Source organism: Rhinolophus hipposideros, assembly GCF_964194185.1.
Source record: "Rhinolophus hipposideros genome assembly, chromosome: 12".
NCBI lineage: Eukaryota > Metazoa > Chordata > Mammalia > Chiroptera > Rhinolophidae > Rhinolophus > Rhinolophus hipposideros.
The window spans coordinates 33,949,606-33,970,870 of record NC_138058.1 but is presented as its reverse complement, the minus strand read 5'-3'; the positions used below and the strand labels follow the sequence as shown (position 1 = coordinate 33,970,870).

Sequence of the window (21,265 nt, the reverse complement as noted above, 5' to 3'; positions counted from 1 at the left end):
AAAGGTAGACCAGTGAAGAAATTAAGATTTCTAATAAAGGTAAATATATAAACAATTAAAAGTTAGCATTATTGTAGTTTTTATTTGTAATCCCACTTTTTATTTCCTACATGAGTGAAATGACAAATGCCAAATAATAAGTTATTATTAATCTAAGTAACTGGGCACAAAATGTACTAAGTTGCCATCTGTGTGATATCAAAAACAAAAACGGATGGAGCTGTATAGGAAGAGAATTTTTGTATGGTATTTAAATTGGCATAAATTCAAATTAGATTATTAGAACTTCAAAATGTTAAATATAATTTCCATGTTAAACACCAAACAGCTATAGAATATACACGAAAGGAAATAAGGGAATCAAAAATTTCATTACAAAAAATAAGGCAGTAATGGAAGAAATGATAGATAAAAACACTGTAAGACATGTACAAAACAAATCCCTCTTTGAATAATTACTTTAAATATAAATAGTTTAAAATTGCCAATCAAAAGACAACAGCAAAATGGATTTTTAAAAAAGAACATGATACAACTATATGTTGTCTACAGAGATTCATGTTATATCCAAAGACACAAATATGTTAAAAGTGAAAGGATGGAAAAAGATACTCCATTCAAACAATAAGCAAAAGAGAGCTGGCTCTAGTATATGGATTTCGCAAAATTTATTGCATTAGTCCTACAGGAATGACAAACATTTCCAATCTGCCTGTATAGTCAATACTATAGCTAACATCTTCATGTACATCTATTTAAAGATAAATTACCAGAAATAGAATTTCTATTATTGTTCCCCAAGTTACACCACACTCTGGTCAATACAGTGTATTATTAAATAATGAGAATTACCCAATACATGAAAATGTTGTTATTTGAACCTACATTTAATTATAAACAAAGATAAGCATTTTTCAAATATTTATAAGCCATTTGCACTTCTTTTGCTATTAATTTCCCATTTGTCACCTTTGTCTATTTTCTCCTTGGATTCCATTATAAGAGTTGTGATACAAACAATGAATAGAGCACTGGCCAATCCAATTACTACTAGATGAATCATGTGAGCGCGTCTCTCTCTCTCTCTCTCTCTCTCTCTCTCTCTCTCTCTCTCTCTCTCTCTGTCTCTGTCTCTCTCTCTCTCTCTCTCTCTCTCACGTGTGCGCACAGTAATTGCAACAACTTATTCCAGGTCACAATCGAGTGTTGCCTTGGCCTGATACAGACATCTTATCCGCTATCCCCACTCTTCTCACACCATCTCTAGCTCCTGTGTTCTGCCCACCTGCTAGCAGGATGGTCCACAAGCAGCAGATCTACTACTCTGACAAGTACTTCAACCAGCAGTACAAGTACCAGCTTGTCAGGTTACCCAGAGAACTTTTCAAACAAGCACCCAAAACCCATCTGATGTCTGAAGAGGAGGAGGAGACCTGATGTCCCATCAGTTTAGGTTGCTTACATTACATGATTCATGAGCCAGAACCACATATTCTTCTCTTTACACAACCTTTTCCAAAAGATCAACAGAAATGAAGTATATCTAGGGATCAAGTAAATCGTTTTCAAATTTAAGGTATATGTGTATATAAGGTAGTACTCAGTGAATACTTAAAAAATGTACAAATTGTTCATCTATACTTGTGCATGAGCTGTATTCTTCACAGCAACAGAGCTCAGTTAAATTCAACTGTAAGTGGCTTACTCTAAAGTGTTTAAGATTTCTTCTAGTCAGTTTTTCTCTTAACATAAGTACTTATTTGACTTTACCTGTTACTTCTGTTAAATATAGTTTGTATGTTTCATTAAAAAAAAAAAAATTCCAAAAGGGAGGAAAAAAAGACTCAGGCAAGACTATATGAAATCAACCAACCCTAGAAACTCTGAAAGCAGTTATATTTGGTGCTTGAATGACAAGAACTCAAATGTAAAATTTCCTGATCATTCTAAACCTATAATAGATTCCAAGTAAAGCAATAACAAACCACAGAAATGCCCAATTAAAATAACCATTAAAATATATTTTATATTACTGAACAATCTTTTAAAGATTTTTTAAGTTATTGCAAACTTTATCACAGAATATGCCACATTTTAAAAATTATTCCCTTAATTTACTTCAAATTTTTATGAGGATAAAATGCTAGAATTTTTAACAGACCATATTATCAATAGTCATTTGAACTCAGTTTCCTTAAAGAATAATGCTTCACTATTCCTGTTACTTACTCTATACTACTTAACACATTTTGCTGATCTTGCTGTGAACAAAATAAAAATGAAAAATCTACTAAAAATAACATGCTCAGAATGTTCTAAAAAAATTTACCTTTACTCTGCAATATGAATTGCTTCTTCAATTTATTACAATGACAGTGATGTATAGTATACAATATTAAATACAGAAAGTAAAAAATGTATTGAAAAATTATAACCAATTTAAGAATTAAGTATCAAGGCACACAACTATTAATCAAAAAATGGAAAAAGTTTATATATTATAAAGTTTATGTATATATGCAGTGATCATTAAATATAATGGAATAGAAATATAATGGGCAAAAGTATAATGGGGAAAACTGTTATTATAATAGTAAAAATAAAAAAAATTAAAATTCCTAAGAATAAGCTTAACATGAATTAAAATCTATATATAAATAACTTTGAAATACCGAATGATACAAAAGAAAACAAATGGCATGTCATATTTTGTATTGAAAGATAGCATTTCAATTCTCCTCAAATTGAAAACAGTATTTTTAAAGAATAACTCAATGCTAAAATTCATTATGGAAAAATCAATGAGACAAAATTATTTTAAAAGACCAGCCAGCCCTACCATATCGCTTCTGGTATATGGCAATTTCTGTCAAATAAAAACACTACGATGTGTCCTCACACACTTTATTCCCTGGATCTGGCAATGGGCAACTTCTGGTTCTTCCCCAAAGTCAAAATGATTCAGGACATTGAGGCAGCCACGACAAAACAACTAAAGACACTCATGAAAGAGGATTCCAGAACTGCTTTAGAAAGTGGCAAGAATGATGGGGTAAGTGTGTTCAGAGCGAGGGGGAGTATTTTGAGGGAAATTAATGGCAATGTGTCTTTTACTGTAATACTTTTTTTTTTTAACATTCACCGCATTGTTTGATCACACCTAGTGTAACAATAGGTCCGTCTGCAAAGTCAGAAATTGATCTAGTCAAGATACATTAGTATCTCAAATCAGTAAAGAAAAGCAGAGTTACTGAACAAAACAGATCAGGGACAACTACTTAACAAAAGGGGGGCAGGAGAGTTGGAAACATACGTGATACTTTGAACCAAGATAAATTCCAAATGAATCCAAGATTAAAATATAAAATTGCAACAACAACAAAAAAATAAAATTGGGCCGGCCTGGTGACTCAGGCTGTTGGAACTCCATGCTCCTAACTCCGAAGGCTGCCGGTTCGATACCCACATGGGCCAATGGGCTCTCAACCACAAGGCTGCCAGTTTGATTCCTCGAGTCCCGCAAGGGATGGTGGGCAGCTCCCCCTGCAACTAAGATTGAACAGGGCACCTTGAGCTGAGCTGCCGCTGAGCTCCCGATGGCTCAGTTGGTTGGAGCGCATCCTCTCAACCACAAGGTTGCCGGTTCGACTCCCATAAGAGATAGTGGGCTGTGCCCCCTGCAACTAGCAATGGCAACGGGACCTGGAGCTGAGCTGCACCCTCCACAACTAAGATTGAAAGGACAACTTGACTTGGAAAAAAGGCCTGGAAGTACACACTGTTCCCCAATAGAGTCCTGTTCCCCTTCCCCAATTAAAAAAAAAAAAAAAGAAGTTTCAGGACACACTATATTGAGGATAAGGGAAAAAAAGTACTTCTGCCATACCGTTATCAAACCACACACATGCTTTAACCTAACAATTCTACTTTTAAGTAGAAATTTATCCTATATAATAACTTTGCACATGGATGAAATGACTATGTCAGAAACTACTTACTTTATCATTGTGTATAACAGAAAAGCCTGAGAATGGGGATCCGTATAAATGGGGATTAAATAAATTATGGTACATGTATGTAATGAAACACTATGTAGAATTTAAAAATAATGTTTTACATATTGATATGGAATAATCTCCAGGATAAATTAAGTGAAAAACAGCCAAGTCCATTTAGTATGTGACATTTGTAGAAAACAGGAAGACAAAGGAAGAACAGTGTTTACAATTAGCTATTTGTATAGAAAATCCATGATGCACCTGAAAGAATAAGAACTGCATGTGTGGGAGACAGGGACATGGGGGGGGGAGGGAGGGAGGAACATAACATATTCTTCCATATTTACTTTTTGGATTTTGAACCACATGGATATACACCTATTCAAAAAATTTAATAAAAAAAATAGAAAAGAAATATACCAATACAACATTCAAGATAGAAGGCTTTACTATATAAATAAAAATAGGAAAATGTCTGTTAATAAACCAAGATGGTTTCATTAAGAACCTCTAATTGACTTAACTCATTCACTTCAATTTTACCAGTAATACAGTAGCAAGTCATGGATTCTGAAGCCAAACTTCATAGGTTCCATTCTGAACTTTTTGCATGTCTTGGTTTCTTTAATTATAAAATGGGGGTGATAGCAAAACTTACCTCACAGGGGGAAAACACTTAGACCATATAATGAGGAAGCACTTAATGTGAGCTGCTAATATTACCTGTGCTGCAGCCCAAATGCAATCAATATGCTGAGTACTCAATCGCCCTTCTGCTGCTAAAAAATTCAAAATCACTTGGCACTGCTTGATAATCTGGAAAAGGAACAGTTATAGTTAATTTTTAAAAATATTCTCTTAATAGAGCAGAGAAGTTATATAATCATCCACAAACCTCAATATGTAAATTTGGTCCAAATATATTTTTAAAAATTTTAAAAAATATTAATTTTAAAAAATATTCTCTTAATAGAGCAGAGAAGTTATATAATCGTCCACAAACCTCAATATGTAAATTTGGTCCAAATATATGCTCTACTACACTGTTGCTTATAAGCCAGTCTGCAAGTTCTTTTGCAATGGACCTAAAATCAAGTAACAAAAATAGTTAGAAATTAGTATAATTTCTTTCCCATGTCTACAAGACAGCTAAAACTGAAAAACTAAATTCGTTCACATACAAATTATAAAGAAGTGGTTATATACAATTAACTGTTTAGACTACACAAAGAATAACAAATGAAAGAAATGGTAATTACCTAACCTCATAAACAAGCAAAAAACAACAACCAAAAAAAACACCCCAGGAAAGTCAAGGTAACAACTAACGCAAGATACAGAGGTGAGAACACCGAGTGTTAACACCAAATAAAGAATTATTTTCCTACTCAAGGACTTTGCCTTCCCACTTTTTAATTTCCAAAGTAGACACTAAAGCGTTCAAGGACGGTTTCCCAATAATGATCTCTACAGTAAGATAACATGAGGAAAGTAGGTTACCAAAATGGTGAAAAAAGGACTTATCTTCAAGCCAAACTAGAAGTCTCCTGCCTGATATTGAATGAAAATTCCACTAATGTGGTCCAAATATATCAAGTGATCATTCAGAACAACTTAGGTACATTTACCAACATCTCATCCTTCATTTTAGTTTTAGGTTATGCTTTTTTTAAGAACTATGTAAAACCTATTCTCTTTTAGAGTAATAACTCACTGGCACACAAATTAACCTATTATGTTAATTCTACCAATACAGTAGTGTGGGTTTCCCAGTTAATTAATTGTCTTTTATAGCTCTGAGATACACATGACATATAACAAAACTGAACATATCTGAAGTGTACAGTTTGATGAATTCAAGCTTAAATATACATCTGTGAATCCATCACTACCATCAAGATGGTAAACACATACATCAACCCAGAAAGTTTCTCTATGCCCCTGTGTAATCCATCCCTTTTCCAGCCCCCACAACCCGACTCCCCAACCAGGGACCTGCTTTCTATTACTATAGATTAGTTTTCATTTTCTAGAATTTTATGTTAAAAAAATGTATACTATGCATTCTTTTTTTAATCTGGCTTCTTTCACTCAACGTAAGATTTACACATTTGTTGCATTTATCAATAGCCATTGCTTCCTTCTGCTATAAACATCTGTGTGCAGGCTTTTGTGTGGACATAAGTTTTTAACTCCTTTGGGTAATTACCAAGGAGCACAGGTCATGCGGTAAAAGCATGTTGAGTTTTGTATGAAACTGCCAAACTCTTCTGAAGTGGCTGTGACTTCTTGCATTCCCACCAGCAATGAATGAGTTCCTGTTTCTCCGCATCCTTGTCAGCATATGGTGGGATCAGTGTTCTAGATTTTGACCATTCTAATAGGTGTGTAAGGGAATTGCACTGTAACGTTAATGTGCATTTCCCTGATGAAAGAGGATGTGAAACATCTTTTCATGTGCTTATTTGCCATGTGTATATCTTTCATGAGGTGTCTGTAAAGTCCTTGGCATGTATTTTAATCAGGTTGTTGTTTTCTAACTGCTGAGTTTTAAGAGTTCTTTGTACATTTTGGATAACAGTCTTTTGTCAAAAAAGCCTTTTGCAAATATTTTTCCTCCCATACGTGGCTTGTCTTCTTAGTCTCTTGACGCTGTCTTTAGCAGAGCAGAAGTTTTTTTAATTTTAATGAAGTTCAGCATATCAGTTTTTTCTTTCATGTATCATGGCATTGTATCCAAAAGGTCATGCCATACCCAATGTCATCTAGGTTTTCTCCAATGTTATCTTCCAGGTGTTTTACAGTTTTGCATTTTATGTTTAGATATACTGTGTAAGCTATTTCAAATTAACTTTTGTGAAGGGTGTAAGGTCTGTGTCTAGATTCCTTTTTTTTTCCATGTGGTTGTCCAACTGTTCAGCACCATTTGTTGAAAATGCTCCATTTTCCTTGCTCCATTGTACTGCCTTTGCTCCTTTGTCAAAGATCAGTGCACTATATTTATACGGGTCTTGACTATATTTATAGTAACTCCTGAAGATGGGTAGTATCAGGACTCCAACTTTGTACTTTCCCTTTCAATACTGTGTTAGTTATTCTGGGCCTTTTGCCTCTCTGTGTAAACTTTAGAATCAGTTTACTGATAGCCTCAAAATAACTTGTTGGGATTTTGACTGAGAGTACACTAATTCTATAGATCAAATTGGGAAGAACTTTACAATTTTAAATCCTTCTACCCTTTGACATGGAATATCTGTACATTTAGTTCTTTGGTATCTTTGATCAGAGTTTTTTATTTTCCTTATATAGATCTTGTCCATATTGTGTTAGATTTATACCTAAGTATTTCATTTCTGTAGTACTAATACAAATGGTATCGTATTTCAAATTCCTTTTGTTGATTGCTGGAATATAGGAAAGCGATTCATTTTTGTACATTAACTTTATGGCCTATAACCTTGCTATAATTACTCATTAGCTACACAAGTTTGTCAGTTCTTTCAGATTTTCTACATAGATGATCATGTCATTTGCAATCAAAGAATTTTATTTCTTCCTTCCTACTCTGTATACCTTTCATTTCCCTTTCTTGCTTTACCACATTAGGTAAGACTTCCAGCAAAATATTGAAAAGCAGTGGTGAGAGGAACATCCTTTCCTTGTTCCTCATCTTAGCGGAAAAGGTTTAAGTTTCTCATCATTAAGTAATATGTTAGCTGTAGGTTTTTTGTAGATGTCCTTTACCAAGTTGAGGAAGTTCCCCTCTAACTTTACTGAGAGTTTTTATCACGAATGAGTGATTTTATCAAATATTTTTCTGCATCTATCACAAAAATCACATGACTGTAGTTTTTCTTCTTTAGCTATTGATATGATATGATATATGATATGATAGATAGCCATTGATATAATTGATTCTGAAATGTTGAATCAGCTTTGCAAGATAAATCTCATTTGGTCAATGAGTACAATTCTTTTTTATACATTGTTAGATTTGATTTGCTAATATTTTGTGACTATTTTTACATCCATGTTCATGAGGAATACTGGTAAGTATTTTTCTTTTTTTGTAATGTCTTTGTCTGGTTTTGGTATTTGGGTAATGGCCTCAAAGAATAAATATGGCAGGATTCCCACTGTTTCTATCCTCTGAAAGAAACTGTAGAGAATTGATATAATTTCTTTCCTAAATATTTGGTAGAATTCACAAGTGAACATATCTGGACCCGGTGCTTTGTTTTGGAAGGTTAAATTGTTGATTCAATTTCTTTAATAGAAGTAGACCTATTTAGATTCTCTATTTCTTCAAAAAAACTTAAGTGGCTATTATTGAAAAAACATTTAATGAAAAAAGTAGTGATAGGTAGAAAATAGGTTTCAAAATAGAATTTGTGATAAAATATCACTAATTTTTTCATCTTTATATATTATACACTTAAAAAACTGGAAAGATTGGGCCGGCCCGGTGGCTCAGGTGGTTAGAGCTCCATGCTCCTAACTCCGAAGGCTGCCGGTTCGATTCCCACATAGGCCAGCCGGCTCTCAACCACAAGGTTGCTATTTCAATTCCTCGAGTCCCGCAAGGGATGGTGGGCAGCACCTCCTGCAACTAAGATTGAACATGGCACCTTGAGCTGAGCTGCCTCCCGAATGGCTCAGTTGGTTGGAGCGCGGGCTCTCAACCACAAGGTTGCCAGTTCAATTCCTCAACTCCCACAAGGGATGGTGGGCTGTGCTCCCTGCAACTAGAAAAACGGTAACGGGACCTGGAGCTGAGCTGCGCCCTCCACAACTAAGATTGAAAGGACAACTTGACTTGGAAAAAAGGCCTGGAAGTACACACTGTTCCCCAATAAAGTCCTGTTCCCCTTCCCCAATAAAATCTTAAAAAAAAAAAAACCTGGAAAGATTAAATAACTTTTTTGTTTATCCATAGAAGAATTAAAAAAAAAAGAACTTTCTCTAAAGATTTTTTTTTTTAGAAAGCTATGAATTAGATAATATGGACCTCAAAAGGTAAAACATTAAAATAAAACTACTAATGACATATTTTACCTATTTCTGGGTAGCCCTACAGAAGCTAAAATTCCATGACTCAACTCTCTGATTTGCATAACATACAAAAAGATAATTCAACTAAAAATAATTCTAAAAAACAAACTACATCTCTTCAGTTTCTTGAAGGACATTAAAAGGACACCCAGTGACTTTTATGATATCTGAGAACTGTGATTATAACTGAGAAACCATAAAATTAGACAATATTACCAATAACAACCATTCAGGGCTCTGGAAATATACATATAATGGGACTCCCAGAAAGAGTAGGGGGAGCATGAAAAAATTTTGAAGAAATCATGGCCAAATGTCCCAAATTTGAAAAATATTCATCTACACATTCAAAAATGACAATGCCAACAGGATAATAAACGCAAGGAAATGCACACCTAGACACATCCCAGTCAAACTGTTAAAAGCCAAAGACCAAGAGAAAAATCTTGAAAGCAACAAGAAAAAAAGAACTAAGCACATACATACAAGGTAACCACAATAAGATTAAAAGCTGACTTCTGGTCAGAAAAAAAGGAATAACGCTATACTGGAGCAATGTTTCCATATTTTACTAGAATTAAGTTACTATTAATCCGAAGTCGATAGTAATAAATTAAGATGCATATTGTAGCCCATTCAGCAACCACTAAGAAAAGAATTTTTGAAGCATAGAAAGAAAGAAAGAAAGAAAGAGAGAGAGAGAGAGAGAGAGAGAGAGAGAGAGAGAGAGAGAGAAGAAAGACTTAAAATGGTATGCTGCAAAATAAGGCAAAAGAATAAAGACAGAATACAAAGAAAACCAATAGGAAATGAAACATAAATCTTACTATATATAAACATTAAGAGAAAGGATTAAATAATCCAATCAGAAGGCAGAGAATGTAACTTGATTTTTTTAATCCAACTATATGCTGCCTCCAAGAGACATACTTTAGATCCAAAAACACTAATAGGTTGGAAGTAAGAGGATGGGAAAAGATATGCTATGAAAATAGGAGGCATAATAAAGTTACAGTGGTTATACGAACATCAGACAAAAAAGACTTTTAAGCTAAAAAACGTTTTAAAGAAACAAAGAGGGACATTTCATAATGATAAAAGGATGAAACTATCAGGAACATTTACAAATATAAACATACATGAACCTAACAAAAAGTCCCAAAATACATGAACCAAAAACCAATAGAATTGAAGGGGAAAAAGACAAAACAATACAGCCAATTCTTGTTACTCACAGCAGTTATATTCTATGAAGTCGCTGCACTGAATTAGCTAGTACTGAAACCTTGAATCTTTTTTTAATTATTATTACCAACTGCTTTAATGGGTAAAAAGAGCATGGCATTAGCATCAAGTGTATGTATCCTAGAGTAGTTTCTCGTTAGAAGAAATGACTCAGTGCAACGTGACTTGCTGTTTGCCTTTGACTGGAAGAAGACAGAGGGTTTGACTAAATGCAAATCTTATATAACTTTAGGTAAACAGTCTGTTCGATAATCCATTTGCAGAACTCCTTTAAAGACAGATGCTTCACAGAACTAAGATTTGTTCTGAAGTTCCCAGCTCCACCAAAGCAATGTAAGGGAGGCTTTTTCCCTTATGGAAAATTGCCATCAGGCCATCGGCATCCTTTCCTCTCTACCCCCTGCCCCACTTCCTCTGAAAAAAAGAGACATGGCTCTCATTTGGGTATTAAAATTATTTTTTGGTGTTGCTTTCTTGTATTTGGTGCTCTTTTTCCAAAAACTCAGTTTTTTAATGAGGCATAATTGACATATAACATTATTCTGGTTTCAGGTATGCAACATACAGGTAATGATTCAGTATTTGTATATATTGCAAAATGATCACCAAAGTCTTGTTAACATTAGTCACCATACACAGTTACAAAAATATTTTTTTCTTGTGATGAGAATTTTCAAGATCTACTCTTAGCAACTTTCAAATATGCAATACAGTATTGATTATAGTTACTGTGCTGTACATTACATCCCCATGACTTACTGATTTTACAACTGAAAGTTTGTACCTTTTGACCCTCTTCGCCCATTTTGCCCCCTCTTCACCTCTGACAACACCAATCTGTTCTCTGCATCTATGAGATTGGGGGCTTTTCATGTTTTTGTTTTGTTTTTTAAAGTCCACATATAAGTGAAATCATAAAGTATTTGTCTTTATCTATTTCACTTAGCATAATGCCCTCAGGTCCATTTGTTTTGTCGTAATGGCAAGATTTCATTCTTTTTTATGGCTGAATATTATCCCATGGGGTGTGTGTGTGTGTGTGTTTGTGTGTGTGTGTACACAGCACAGAACTGAAGGGAGAAAAAGACAAATAATACAACCAATTCTTGTCACTCATGGCAATTATATTCTATAAAGTAGCTGCAATACATTAACTAATACTTCACAAACCCTTGAATCTTAAATCCTAAAAACAAATTATCTTAGCAGATTCTGTTTTCTCTATTTTACAAAAGGGAAAATGAGGTTCCGAAGTGTTGAGGTGACTTGCCTGAGACTGTCCCACTAACAAGTGCTAGAGTGAGGATTCATATTCCATCCAAATGGCTCCAGAGCAGAGCTTCTTGCACTACACTACACTGCCTCTTACTATTTCTGTCCTCTGATCATCTCCGTACCAGTGCTAAAACAAGAACACACAGCATCGCCTTTTGAATTGAGAATGTGCACATTGGGAGACTCCAATTTTTTATTGCTCTATGCATTTCCACAAATGACCGTAAGCATCACAAGTATTGATTTTGGGGTTACAAATAAATTGCAGCAATAGACAAACTCACAAGTACAGAATCCACAGTGAGGCTGACTAGAGTTAGAGACTTCAACACCCTACTTTTAATAATGGAAGAACAACTACCGTGGGCAAAAAATCAACAAGAATGTAAAAGGCAAACAATACTACAAACTCATCAGACCTAACAGACATCTACAGAACACTTCAGACAATAGAATAAACAGTCCTCTTACGCTCACATGAACATTCGGTGGTGCAGACCATATGCTATAGTCCATGAAACAAAACAAAAAAATCCAATAAAAACTAAGCAAAAAAGTGAACAAACAATTCACCAAAGCAATAGAATGGATAATTACCATACAAAAAAGATGTTCTGTATCATTAGTTATTAGGGAAATGCAAATTAAAACCATAATGAAATACCACTTCACACTCACTAGCATGGCTATAATCAAAAAGGCAGATAATAACAAGTGCTGGTGAGAATAGGGAGAAACTGGAACCCTCATACATTGTTGGTGAGAATGTAAAATAATGCAGGTACATTGGAAAATATTTTGAGTTTCTTTAAAAGTTAAACAGAAAATGACCATACAAACAATTATATTTCTAAGAGAAATATAACTTCCAAGAGAAATGAAAACATATGTCCACAAAAACACTTGTATACAAATGTTTAAAGCAGCATTATTCATACTAACCAAAAAGTGAAAACAATCAAAATATCCATCACCTAGTAAATGGATAAACAAAATGTGTTATATCTACATAACGTAATATGTACTATTCGGCAATAAAAAGGTATCAATTACTGGTTTACAACACAACATGCACGAACCTCATGAAAAACAGTATACTAACTCAAAGAAGCCGAATGAAAAAGACCACTATCATGATTACATTTATATGAAATGCCCAAACTAAGCAAATCTACAGCAACAAAGTAGATTAGTGGAGCTGGGAATAAGAACGAGGACTGACTACAAATGGACAAAAAGGAACTTTTTGAAGTGATGGCCATGTTCTAGAATGGAATTGTGATGATAGTTGCACAACTCTAAATTTACTAAAATTCCTTACAAAAACAGGTGAATTTTATGATATACACAGTATTTATAGGTTAATAAACTGCTTAAAAAGAGACCCAATTCACAGGCTTCAAGAATATTTATCACACTTTTTCTATTTGCTCCAATTGTCTCACACTATACACACCCTTCTCTACCCAATTTAAACTTTCTCTACTCATTATTCCTCAAAACTTGTACTCTCTTTCCTATTCTCTTAACCATTTCTGTAGGCTGTATATTCCTTATACTTTTTAAAATGGAGTTCCTTCTTACTCTCAACCCACTGTTTCATCAACATAAAGACCCACCTAGCCCAGATGTGTGCAGTTATTGCACTGTTTTCAGGATTATTTTTTCTTTTTTGGAGGGATTTGGAGAGCGCAATAGGGGGGATTGCTGCACTAGCAATTTTAAGATTCTCTATTAGCCAGTGTTGAGAGGGTAGGGGATGGGGGTCACTGAGGGGTCTAAAAGGAAATCCAGAGCTATAGTTTTACTTACATTGGATATAGTCTATGTAATGTCCTGAAGATACGAAATAACACTCTTAGCATAACCCAGAATTTAAAAGTCTATTACCAGTTCTGGACAATACATTTTAAGGGAACCACTGACACAGAATGATGCCAGAGGTAAATGCATTGCTCTGGTGATAAATCTAAAAACTGTACCGTATGAAGAAAAATTGGAGGAATAAAAACTCTTCAGCCTGGAGAAGAAAAAGAATAAAGAGGCATAGTCTCTGGTTTTCAAATTCATAATGGGCTAGTTTCAACTGAGATTAACTCCATAGGGCAGAACTAAGATTAATGCACAAAAATTACAGTTTAAAGCAAAAATATGACTCATTCGTATAAGTATGAATTTTCTAACATCTTAATTTATAACTCTGTTCAGGCATAAGATATTACTACCCAACTAAGATGAAAAAACTTGATTTCTATACTGGAAGGACAATTAAATGGAATAGATATTGGAATAAATAAGTATTTCTAAGAACTTGAAAAGCCCTAAACTATAAAAACTACTTCTTTTCACACATGAGCTTCATTAACTTGGTTTTACCCCACAAAATGTATTGAATGTGGTCTTTTCTTTTTCTGCATTAAGTGTGCTTTCTGAAACTATCAGTACCATATTCTTTATTACTAAATTCTCCTGTATAAATAGTATCCCTTGCATCTTGTGCAAATGTTGGTATGTACATTTCAAAACCATGGAGAAATGTTTTGCTGTATTGCTTTGAAAGCTTATCAAGACTACAAATGAATCCACAAGGCAAAGAATTTCTAGTAAACACTTCAAATCTAATAAAGTCACAATTATATTTAACATATAAAAAGTCACATTAATATGTATTGGTGTGCTCGCTTAGGCAGCACATATACTAAAATTGGAACAATACAGAGAAGATTAGCATGGTCCCTGCGCAAGGATGACACGCAAATTCGTGAAGCGTTCCATATTTTTTGAACGGCTCGCCCACCTACAGCATGTCCTATTCGCAGCAGGGCACCCCTGGCATGGCGCTAGGCTCCATGGGCTCGGTGGTCAAGTCCGAGGCCAGCTCCAGCCCCCCTGTGGTTACCTCTTCCTCCCACTCCAGGGCGCCCTGCCAGGCCGGGGACCTCCGGGACATGATCAGCATGTACCTCCCCGGCACCGAGGTGCCAGAGCCGGCCGCCCCCAGCAGACTTCACAGGTCCCAGCATTACCAGAACGGCCCGGTGCCCGGCACGGCCATTAACGGCACACTGCCCCTCCTCTCGCACATGTGAGGGCCGGACAGTGAACTGGGGGTGGGGGGTAGGGGGATTTTCAAAGAAAAACGAGGGAAATGGGAGGAGAGTAAGAAACAGCAAGGAGAAAAACTTAGTACGCTCAAAACAAAAAAGTCGTCACCCACAGCAAATGACATCTGCAAAAAGAACACCAATCCCATCTACATTCACGCAAAGCCGCGATGCCGACAAGAAAACTTTTATGAGAGATCCTGGACTTCTTTTGGGGGGATTATTTTTGTACAGAGAAAACGGGTGGGAGTGGGGGTAGGGAGGGCGAGGGAATGGACCTTGTATAGATCTGGAGGAAAGAAAACTACACAAAACTTTTTAAAAGTTCTAGTGATACGGTAGGAGCTTTGCAGAAAGTTTGCAAAAGTCTTTACCAATAATATTTAGAGCTAGTCTCCAAGCGACGAAAAAATGTTTTAATATTTGCAAGCAACTTTTGTACAGTATTTATCAAGATAAACATGGCAATCAAAATGTCCATTGTTTATAAGCTGAGAATTTGCCAATATTTCTCAAGGAGAGACTTCTTGCTGAATTTTGATTCTGCAGCTGAAATTTAGGACAGTTGCAAACGTGGAAAGAAGAAAATTATTCAGATTTTGGTCATTTTAATTGTTTAAAAATTGTACAAAAGGAAAAGAAAACTAGAACAAGTACTGGCAAAACCATCTCCATGGTCTTCTTTGAAGGAGCAAAAGTTTTAGATTGTACTGAATTTTTTTTTAACTTACTTTACTGTTTAAAAGCAAAAATGGCCATGCAGGTTGACATCATTGGTAATTTATAATAGCTTTTGTTTCCCAAATTTCCATTGTGTTCAGATAAAAATACAACATGAAATTACTGTGTTTGAAATATTTTCTTATGGTTTGTAATATTTCTGTAAATTTATTGTGATATTTTAAGGTTTCCCCCCTTCATTTTCCGTAGTTGTATTTTAAAGATTCGGCTCTGAATTATTTGAATCAGTCTGCCGAAAATCCATGTATATATATTTGAACTAATACCATCCTTATAACAGGTACATTTTCAACTTAAGTTTTTACTCCATTATGCACAGTTTTATATAAATAAATTTTTGAAATATGGACACTGGAAAAAAAATGTATTGGTAATATGTAATGGTATTACTTATGTATAAATAATGCTCCTACTTACGTTTCTGTGTCTGATACCAATGATTCATTATTGCACACATCATTGAAGGTGTGAAGTTGATTCTAAAAAAAAAAAAAAATTCAAAGTTTTTCCCCAAAATTACTCTTGTACATGTTAGCAATGGTCAAAAAACATGGTTTGATATTTGTAGATCATAATTAACCAAATCAAAATTATAAATTTTAAGACAGATAATCAGATACACACACACATCTCCCAAGTAGTCTGGCTATATCCTTAATCATATTAAAAGATGAAATAAATTCATCCCACAAGTAATACTTATGCTTTATTCCACTATTCATCCTATAGAAAACAAAGCTGAATAAGGGAAAAACACTAAAATCTAATACAAGGCAGCAGTAATGTCGTTACAGACATAGAATTTTGTGTTTGAAAGCCCTCTAGATAACACATCTAAGATTTAATTTTGCAAAATGTCACCAATTACTTTCTGTATGTACAAAGCCCAATATATGGGTAAAATCAGAATAACTACACTACAAAAACAGGCAACAAATAGAAGAAAAGCTAATGGAGACCTTGATAAACCAGAGAAATCATATCCATTCTAAGGAAAGCAGCTAACTACTTAACTCTACAAAATTATTTATGCAAGAATACAGGCTCTAAGATGTCAGGCCTTCCTCTCCACCCCACTACACTCCACACTCCACAAGAGAAGTCAATAATACATATTTCTCCCTACTTAAAACAGTATTTGCTACTGTGCAAACCAAGCAAAACATTTCTATTAGTCAAATTTGGCTTATGGCCAATTAATCTATGGCTTCTGCCTGGATAATGAATTGTTACTACTTATAATATCCAACCCTCAGTCTCCTCATATTCAAAATAGGGAAAACTATTTTTCTATGAGGACCTTATAAAGTCATGCATGTAAAATATTTAGCACAATGACTGGCATAAGGTCAGTGCTCCAAAAGTAGTACCATTGTTTTTCGGAAAATAAGCCCTAGCCGGACCATCAGCTCTAATGTGTCTTTTGGAGCAAAAATTAATATAAGACCCTGTCTTATTTTAATATAAGACCCGGTATAATATAAAATAAGATAAAATAACATAATATAAAATAATATAATATAAAATAACATAACACAACACAACATAACATAATACCGGGTCTTACATAAGACCAAGTCTTATTTTAATATAAGACCGGGTATAATATAATATAATGTAACATAATATATAATATAATAATATAATGAGTCTTATATTAAGTTTTGCTCCAAAAGACGCATTAAAACTGATGGTCCGACTAGGTTTCAGAGAAACACAGTAGGTATTATTATGGTGATGATAGTCTGAAAGGTAAATTAAAAAATGACCAAAAATAAAATATAGCTTACCGTTATCTGACTTAGTCCAGCCAACCTCATAGTCAAAGTAGGTGACATAAAGTACTTAAATGCAAGATCTAGGCTTTCTTTATCAAAACATAATGTTGTGTCCAATGGTTCTTTCACTGTGCTCCACATTAAATCAGCCATGTTGCGAGCTGCACTCTGTCTTAACTCCTGATCAGAGAGCTTGCATAAATACCTGAATGTTGCAGAAATAAAACATACATATAAACTTGCAAAATATTTCTAAACACCACTCAACCACTCAATAACATTCCTTTGCACCATACCTCCAAAATGTTTAGTACAGTAGCACCTAGCATCCTAGGATTCACATTCCCAACTTAAACTATTTCTAAGTGATGCTACAAGGATTATGACCTGTGGCAGTATGTTCTTTTGCTGAGAGGCCAACTTAAATCAGAAACTGCGAAGAGCTGAGTCATTTACCATAGGATACTGCACCTCCAGTACAGCTCTACTATTTTCTAGTACCCGTCAGCTCCGGTTTTAGCAAATTTCACCTAACTTCATACAAACAGTGTATCTATTCCCCACACAGCCAAAATTCTTCTAAATGTGTACATTTTAAAACATTTTTCTTTTTTGGGCTTCCAAAAATCATAAGCCACTAGTTTTTATCTCCGGCCCTACGGATTCTATTTGGCTGGTTTCTCTTCCCTATCCAATCTTTCAACCTCAGGGCTCCTATGGGCATGTAATGGGTTGCAAAAAGGCCCCATATTCCTCCCATCACTATATATAGAAGTCTTTACAACATAACATGACTTTGCCACTCTTTCTATCAAGAGGTGTCATCTATTTCTCTACTTCCTTGAATCTAAGCTTTGCCATGAAACTTCCTTTGGCTAATGAGGCATTAAGAGATGACATAAGCAGAAGCTTAAGAAGCCTCTGAGCTTGCCCTCTTTCGCTAGGAACTCTTCCACCACCAAGATATAAGTGGCCCAGGTTAGCTGTTGGATGAAAGAGACCTGGTCAATGCCCCAAATGACATCTAGCATCTGTGGGACAAATGTAAGCCTCCCTCCTCCATCAAGACCATCACCCTGCCAACCACGGGACATGAAAGTGATGCTATCCTAGAGTATTAGTTCCAGCCAAGTCAGCCCAGATCAGAAGAACTAGCCAACCAGAGAACTGTGAGAAACAATAAATGGCTGTTATTTCCAGCCACTGTTTTGGGGGGCTGTTTTCTTACACAGCAAAAGCAAACTGACACAGGACTACATCCTAGGCTCACTTCTGTTCTCTTTCTACAGTCTCTCCCCAGACAACCCCCTTCATTCCCATGGTTTTTAAAAAGTGCTGCCTTTATGGGACAACTCCTAAATTAATAATGATGTTCTGAGGCTTATACACTCAATTTACCAGTGCCACTTAAACAACCCACAGGCATCTCAAATTAAGTCTCCCAGTCTTTCACATCTCAGTTAATGATATCCATAGCACAAAAGAGAAATTGGGGTCAAGGGGTAATTGTCATCCATGATACTACCCATTTCCTTCAACTGCACAATGACCAATCTTGTTGATTTCATTTTCACTTATATCCATTCAATCTTCAAAAATCACCACAAACAATCCTTGCACAAGTAAGCATCATTTCTTTCCAGGATTACTACATTAACCTTTTAGTTGGTCTCCTACCTTCTACTTCAACCTGTTATAGTTTATGATCCACTTAAAGGCCAAAGTGATCTTTTAAAAACCATCATGAATCATCTGTTTAAAATCCTTCAGTAGAGTTGCACTACTAAAATTAACTCCAAACTCCTTTGAAGGTCCTGAATAATCTGCCCCTGCTTATCCAACCTCAAATCATAAGTATACTCCCTTATACACTATGCTCCACACCAGTCTGCTTCTAGTTTCTCCAATATGTCATATTCTTTCCAACTTCAAAGCCTATGCCTTTATGGCCCTTCTACCTGGAATATGTCCTTCTAATTACCATTTGATTAGCTGATTCATGTTCTTCAGAGGTCACCTTTCAGAAAGGCCTCCTATTTCCCCTATCACATCACTTTACTTGCAGAGAATTCTTCACTATCTGTTCCTTTTTCTGACATTTCCTCCAATAACTCCAACAGTAATGGGAAATTAATAGGCATTCAAACGTTTCAAATGAATAAAAAGATATATAAACTCTAAATTACATCAAGAAATACAATCTTAGAACTAAACAGTTCATACTCTAAGTCTAATCAATACAATTTTTTTCTCTATCCTCTTTACAGGTGTCCTTCATAGGCTGAGATTTCCAAAACTCAACTGTCACCACCTCTATATTTAGATATATAAAATTGTGACCTATCCTCTAGAACTCTCAATTCACCTTTGCTGCTGTTTTTCTCTGTAATACTCATCGTCTGATGAACTATATCATTTACTTATTTTGTATAGCTGGCATGAAAGGAGAAATATTTTCTTCTCCACTATATCCCCAGTGCTTAGACTGTAATACATAGTATATAGGTACTTGTTGACTGAATATAGTGGCATACGATGTAACCATTATTAATCTTTGTTTTTCTATACTTTTGTAAAAAAAAAAGTTCAACATAAATCACTTAAAAGTAAACATTAAACAGAAACCTACACACGCATTCAAAATACTATACACCAAACTGCCCAATAAAAGTTTCTCTAGAGAATGTGAATGCAAAGGACTTTAATACAATATAATTCTTGGGACGGCCGGATCGCTCAATTGGTTAGACCGCGAGCTCTGACAACAGGGTTGCTGGTTTGATTCCCACATGAGCCAGTGAGCTGCTCCCTCCACAACTAGATTGAAGACAACGAGCTGCCGCTGAGCTGCCAGAGGGGCAGCCAGATGGCTCAGTTGGTTACAGCACGAGCTCTCAACAACAAGGCTGCGGGTTCAATTCCCACATGTGATTGTGGGCTGCGCCCCCTGCAAGTAAGACTGAAAACAGCAACAGGACTTGGAGCTGAGCTGTGCCCTCCACAACAAAATTGAAGGACAACGACTTGGAGCTGATGGGCCCTGGAGAAACACACTGTTCCCAAATATTCCCCAATAAAAATTTTTTTAAAAAAATTTTTTAAAATAAGCAAAACTCAATATAATTCTTTACTGTATTATAAATTGTTTAAATATATTACAATTATAATCAGACAGAAAAGATTTTATAAACTTACCTGATAACATAGGTCCTAAAAGGGATAATGTGCTGCATGACCGCAGGGATATGTAGCCATATTCTAATCTATAAAGAAACAAAGATGGCATTAATGTATAATGAATATGTGAAATACATGTGTCTTTAACTTTAATTAAAAACAAGATCACTTACTATTTTGCTTCCTCTAAAACTACACACACTTTATCTATTCTGAAAAGCATAAACTAAGAAATATGATTACACACATAACAGGTTATAAGTCATCACACACACACACACACACACACACACACCACACACCATACACTTTATTCTGAAAAGCATAAACTAAGAAATACGATTACACACATAACAGGTTATAAGTAATCTCTCTCTCTCTCTCTCTCTTTCTCTCTCTCTCTCTCTCTCTCTCTCTCTCTCTCTCTCTCTCTCTCTCACACACACACACACACACACACACACAAAATGTGAAGCATTAGTATTAACTTCTTGCTGAAAAGGGAATCATCCATCCAAGTAATATCATCTTACTACATGCTACTTTCTATGGTAGCAACCTAAATACTATAGCAGTGAATTAGGCAAATATATTTTATACGCACACACTGATTACTATCAACAACTCTTTACTGAATTAACCTCTAACTGGAAGTACTCCAATCTAAGATAAATCTGCTCCCTTACTTTTGTCTGCACGATATTCCAACCCATTTCTAAATCTAAAGTGCTTACATTATAGTTTTGTTCTCATAGTAGTTTAACTATAAGAATAAAAATCCTAAACAAATCATCTAACAACAAACTAAGATACTAAGCCTTGACAAAGGCAAGGGATACAAATTAAGAACAAATTTGCAAACACAGGATATATGGCTTCATTCTACTCTAATCAA

At 35.1% G+C, this 21,265-nt stretch overlaps 2 protein-coding genes across 6 annotated transcripts in view; one reads left to right on the top strand and one right to left on the bottom strand.

Annotated features, from left to right (window-relative positions):
* Positions 1-21,265, bottom strand: part of USP34 (ubiquitin specific peptidase 34) — a 214,361-nt gene that overhangs the window by 136,967 nt on the left and 56,129 nt on the right. For all 5 annotated transcript variants that reach the window (XM_081069154.1, XM_081069153.1, XM_081069152.1 and 2 more), the window contains exons 6-10: positions 20,389-20,456; positions 17,206-17,398; positions 15,833-15,894; positions 5,002-5,083; positions 4,722-4,814 (exon numbers count right to left, since the gene is read on the bottom strand). In XM_081069154.1, the coding sequence (XP_080925280.1) occupies positions 4,722-4,814; positions 5,002-5,083; positions 15,833-15,894; positions 17,206-17,398; positions 20,389-20,456 (498 nt within the window). The remainder of the gene's footprint in view (positions 1-4,721; positions 4,815-5,001; positions 5,084-15,832; positions 15,895-17,205; positions 17,399-20,388; positions 20,457-21,265) is intronic.
* Positions 1,297-1,536, top strand: LOC308505973 (cyclin-dependent kinases regulatory subunit 2-like; the record flags this gene model as incomplete). The annotated part of the gene is given in 3 exon segments (XM_081068826.1): positions 1,297-1,424; positions 1,426-1,442; positions 1,445-1,536. Coding segments are annotated over 3 exon segments (237 nt in total).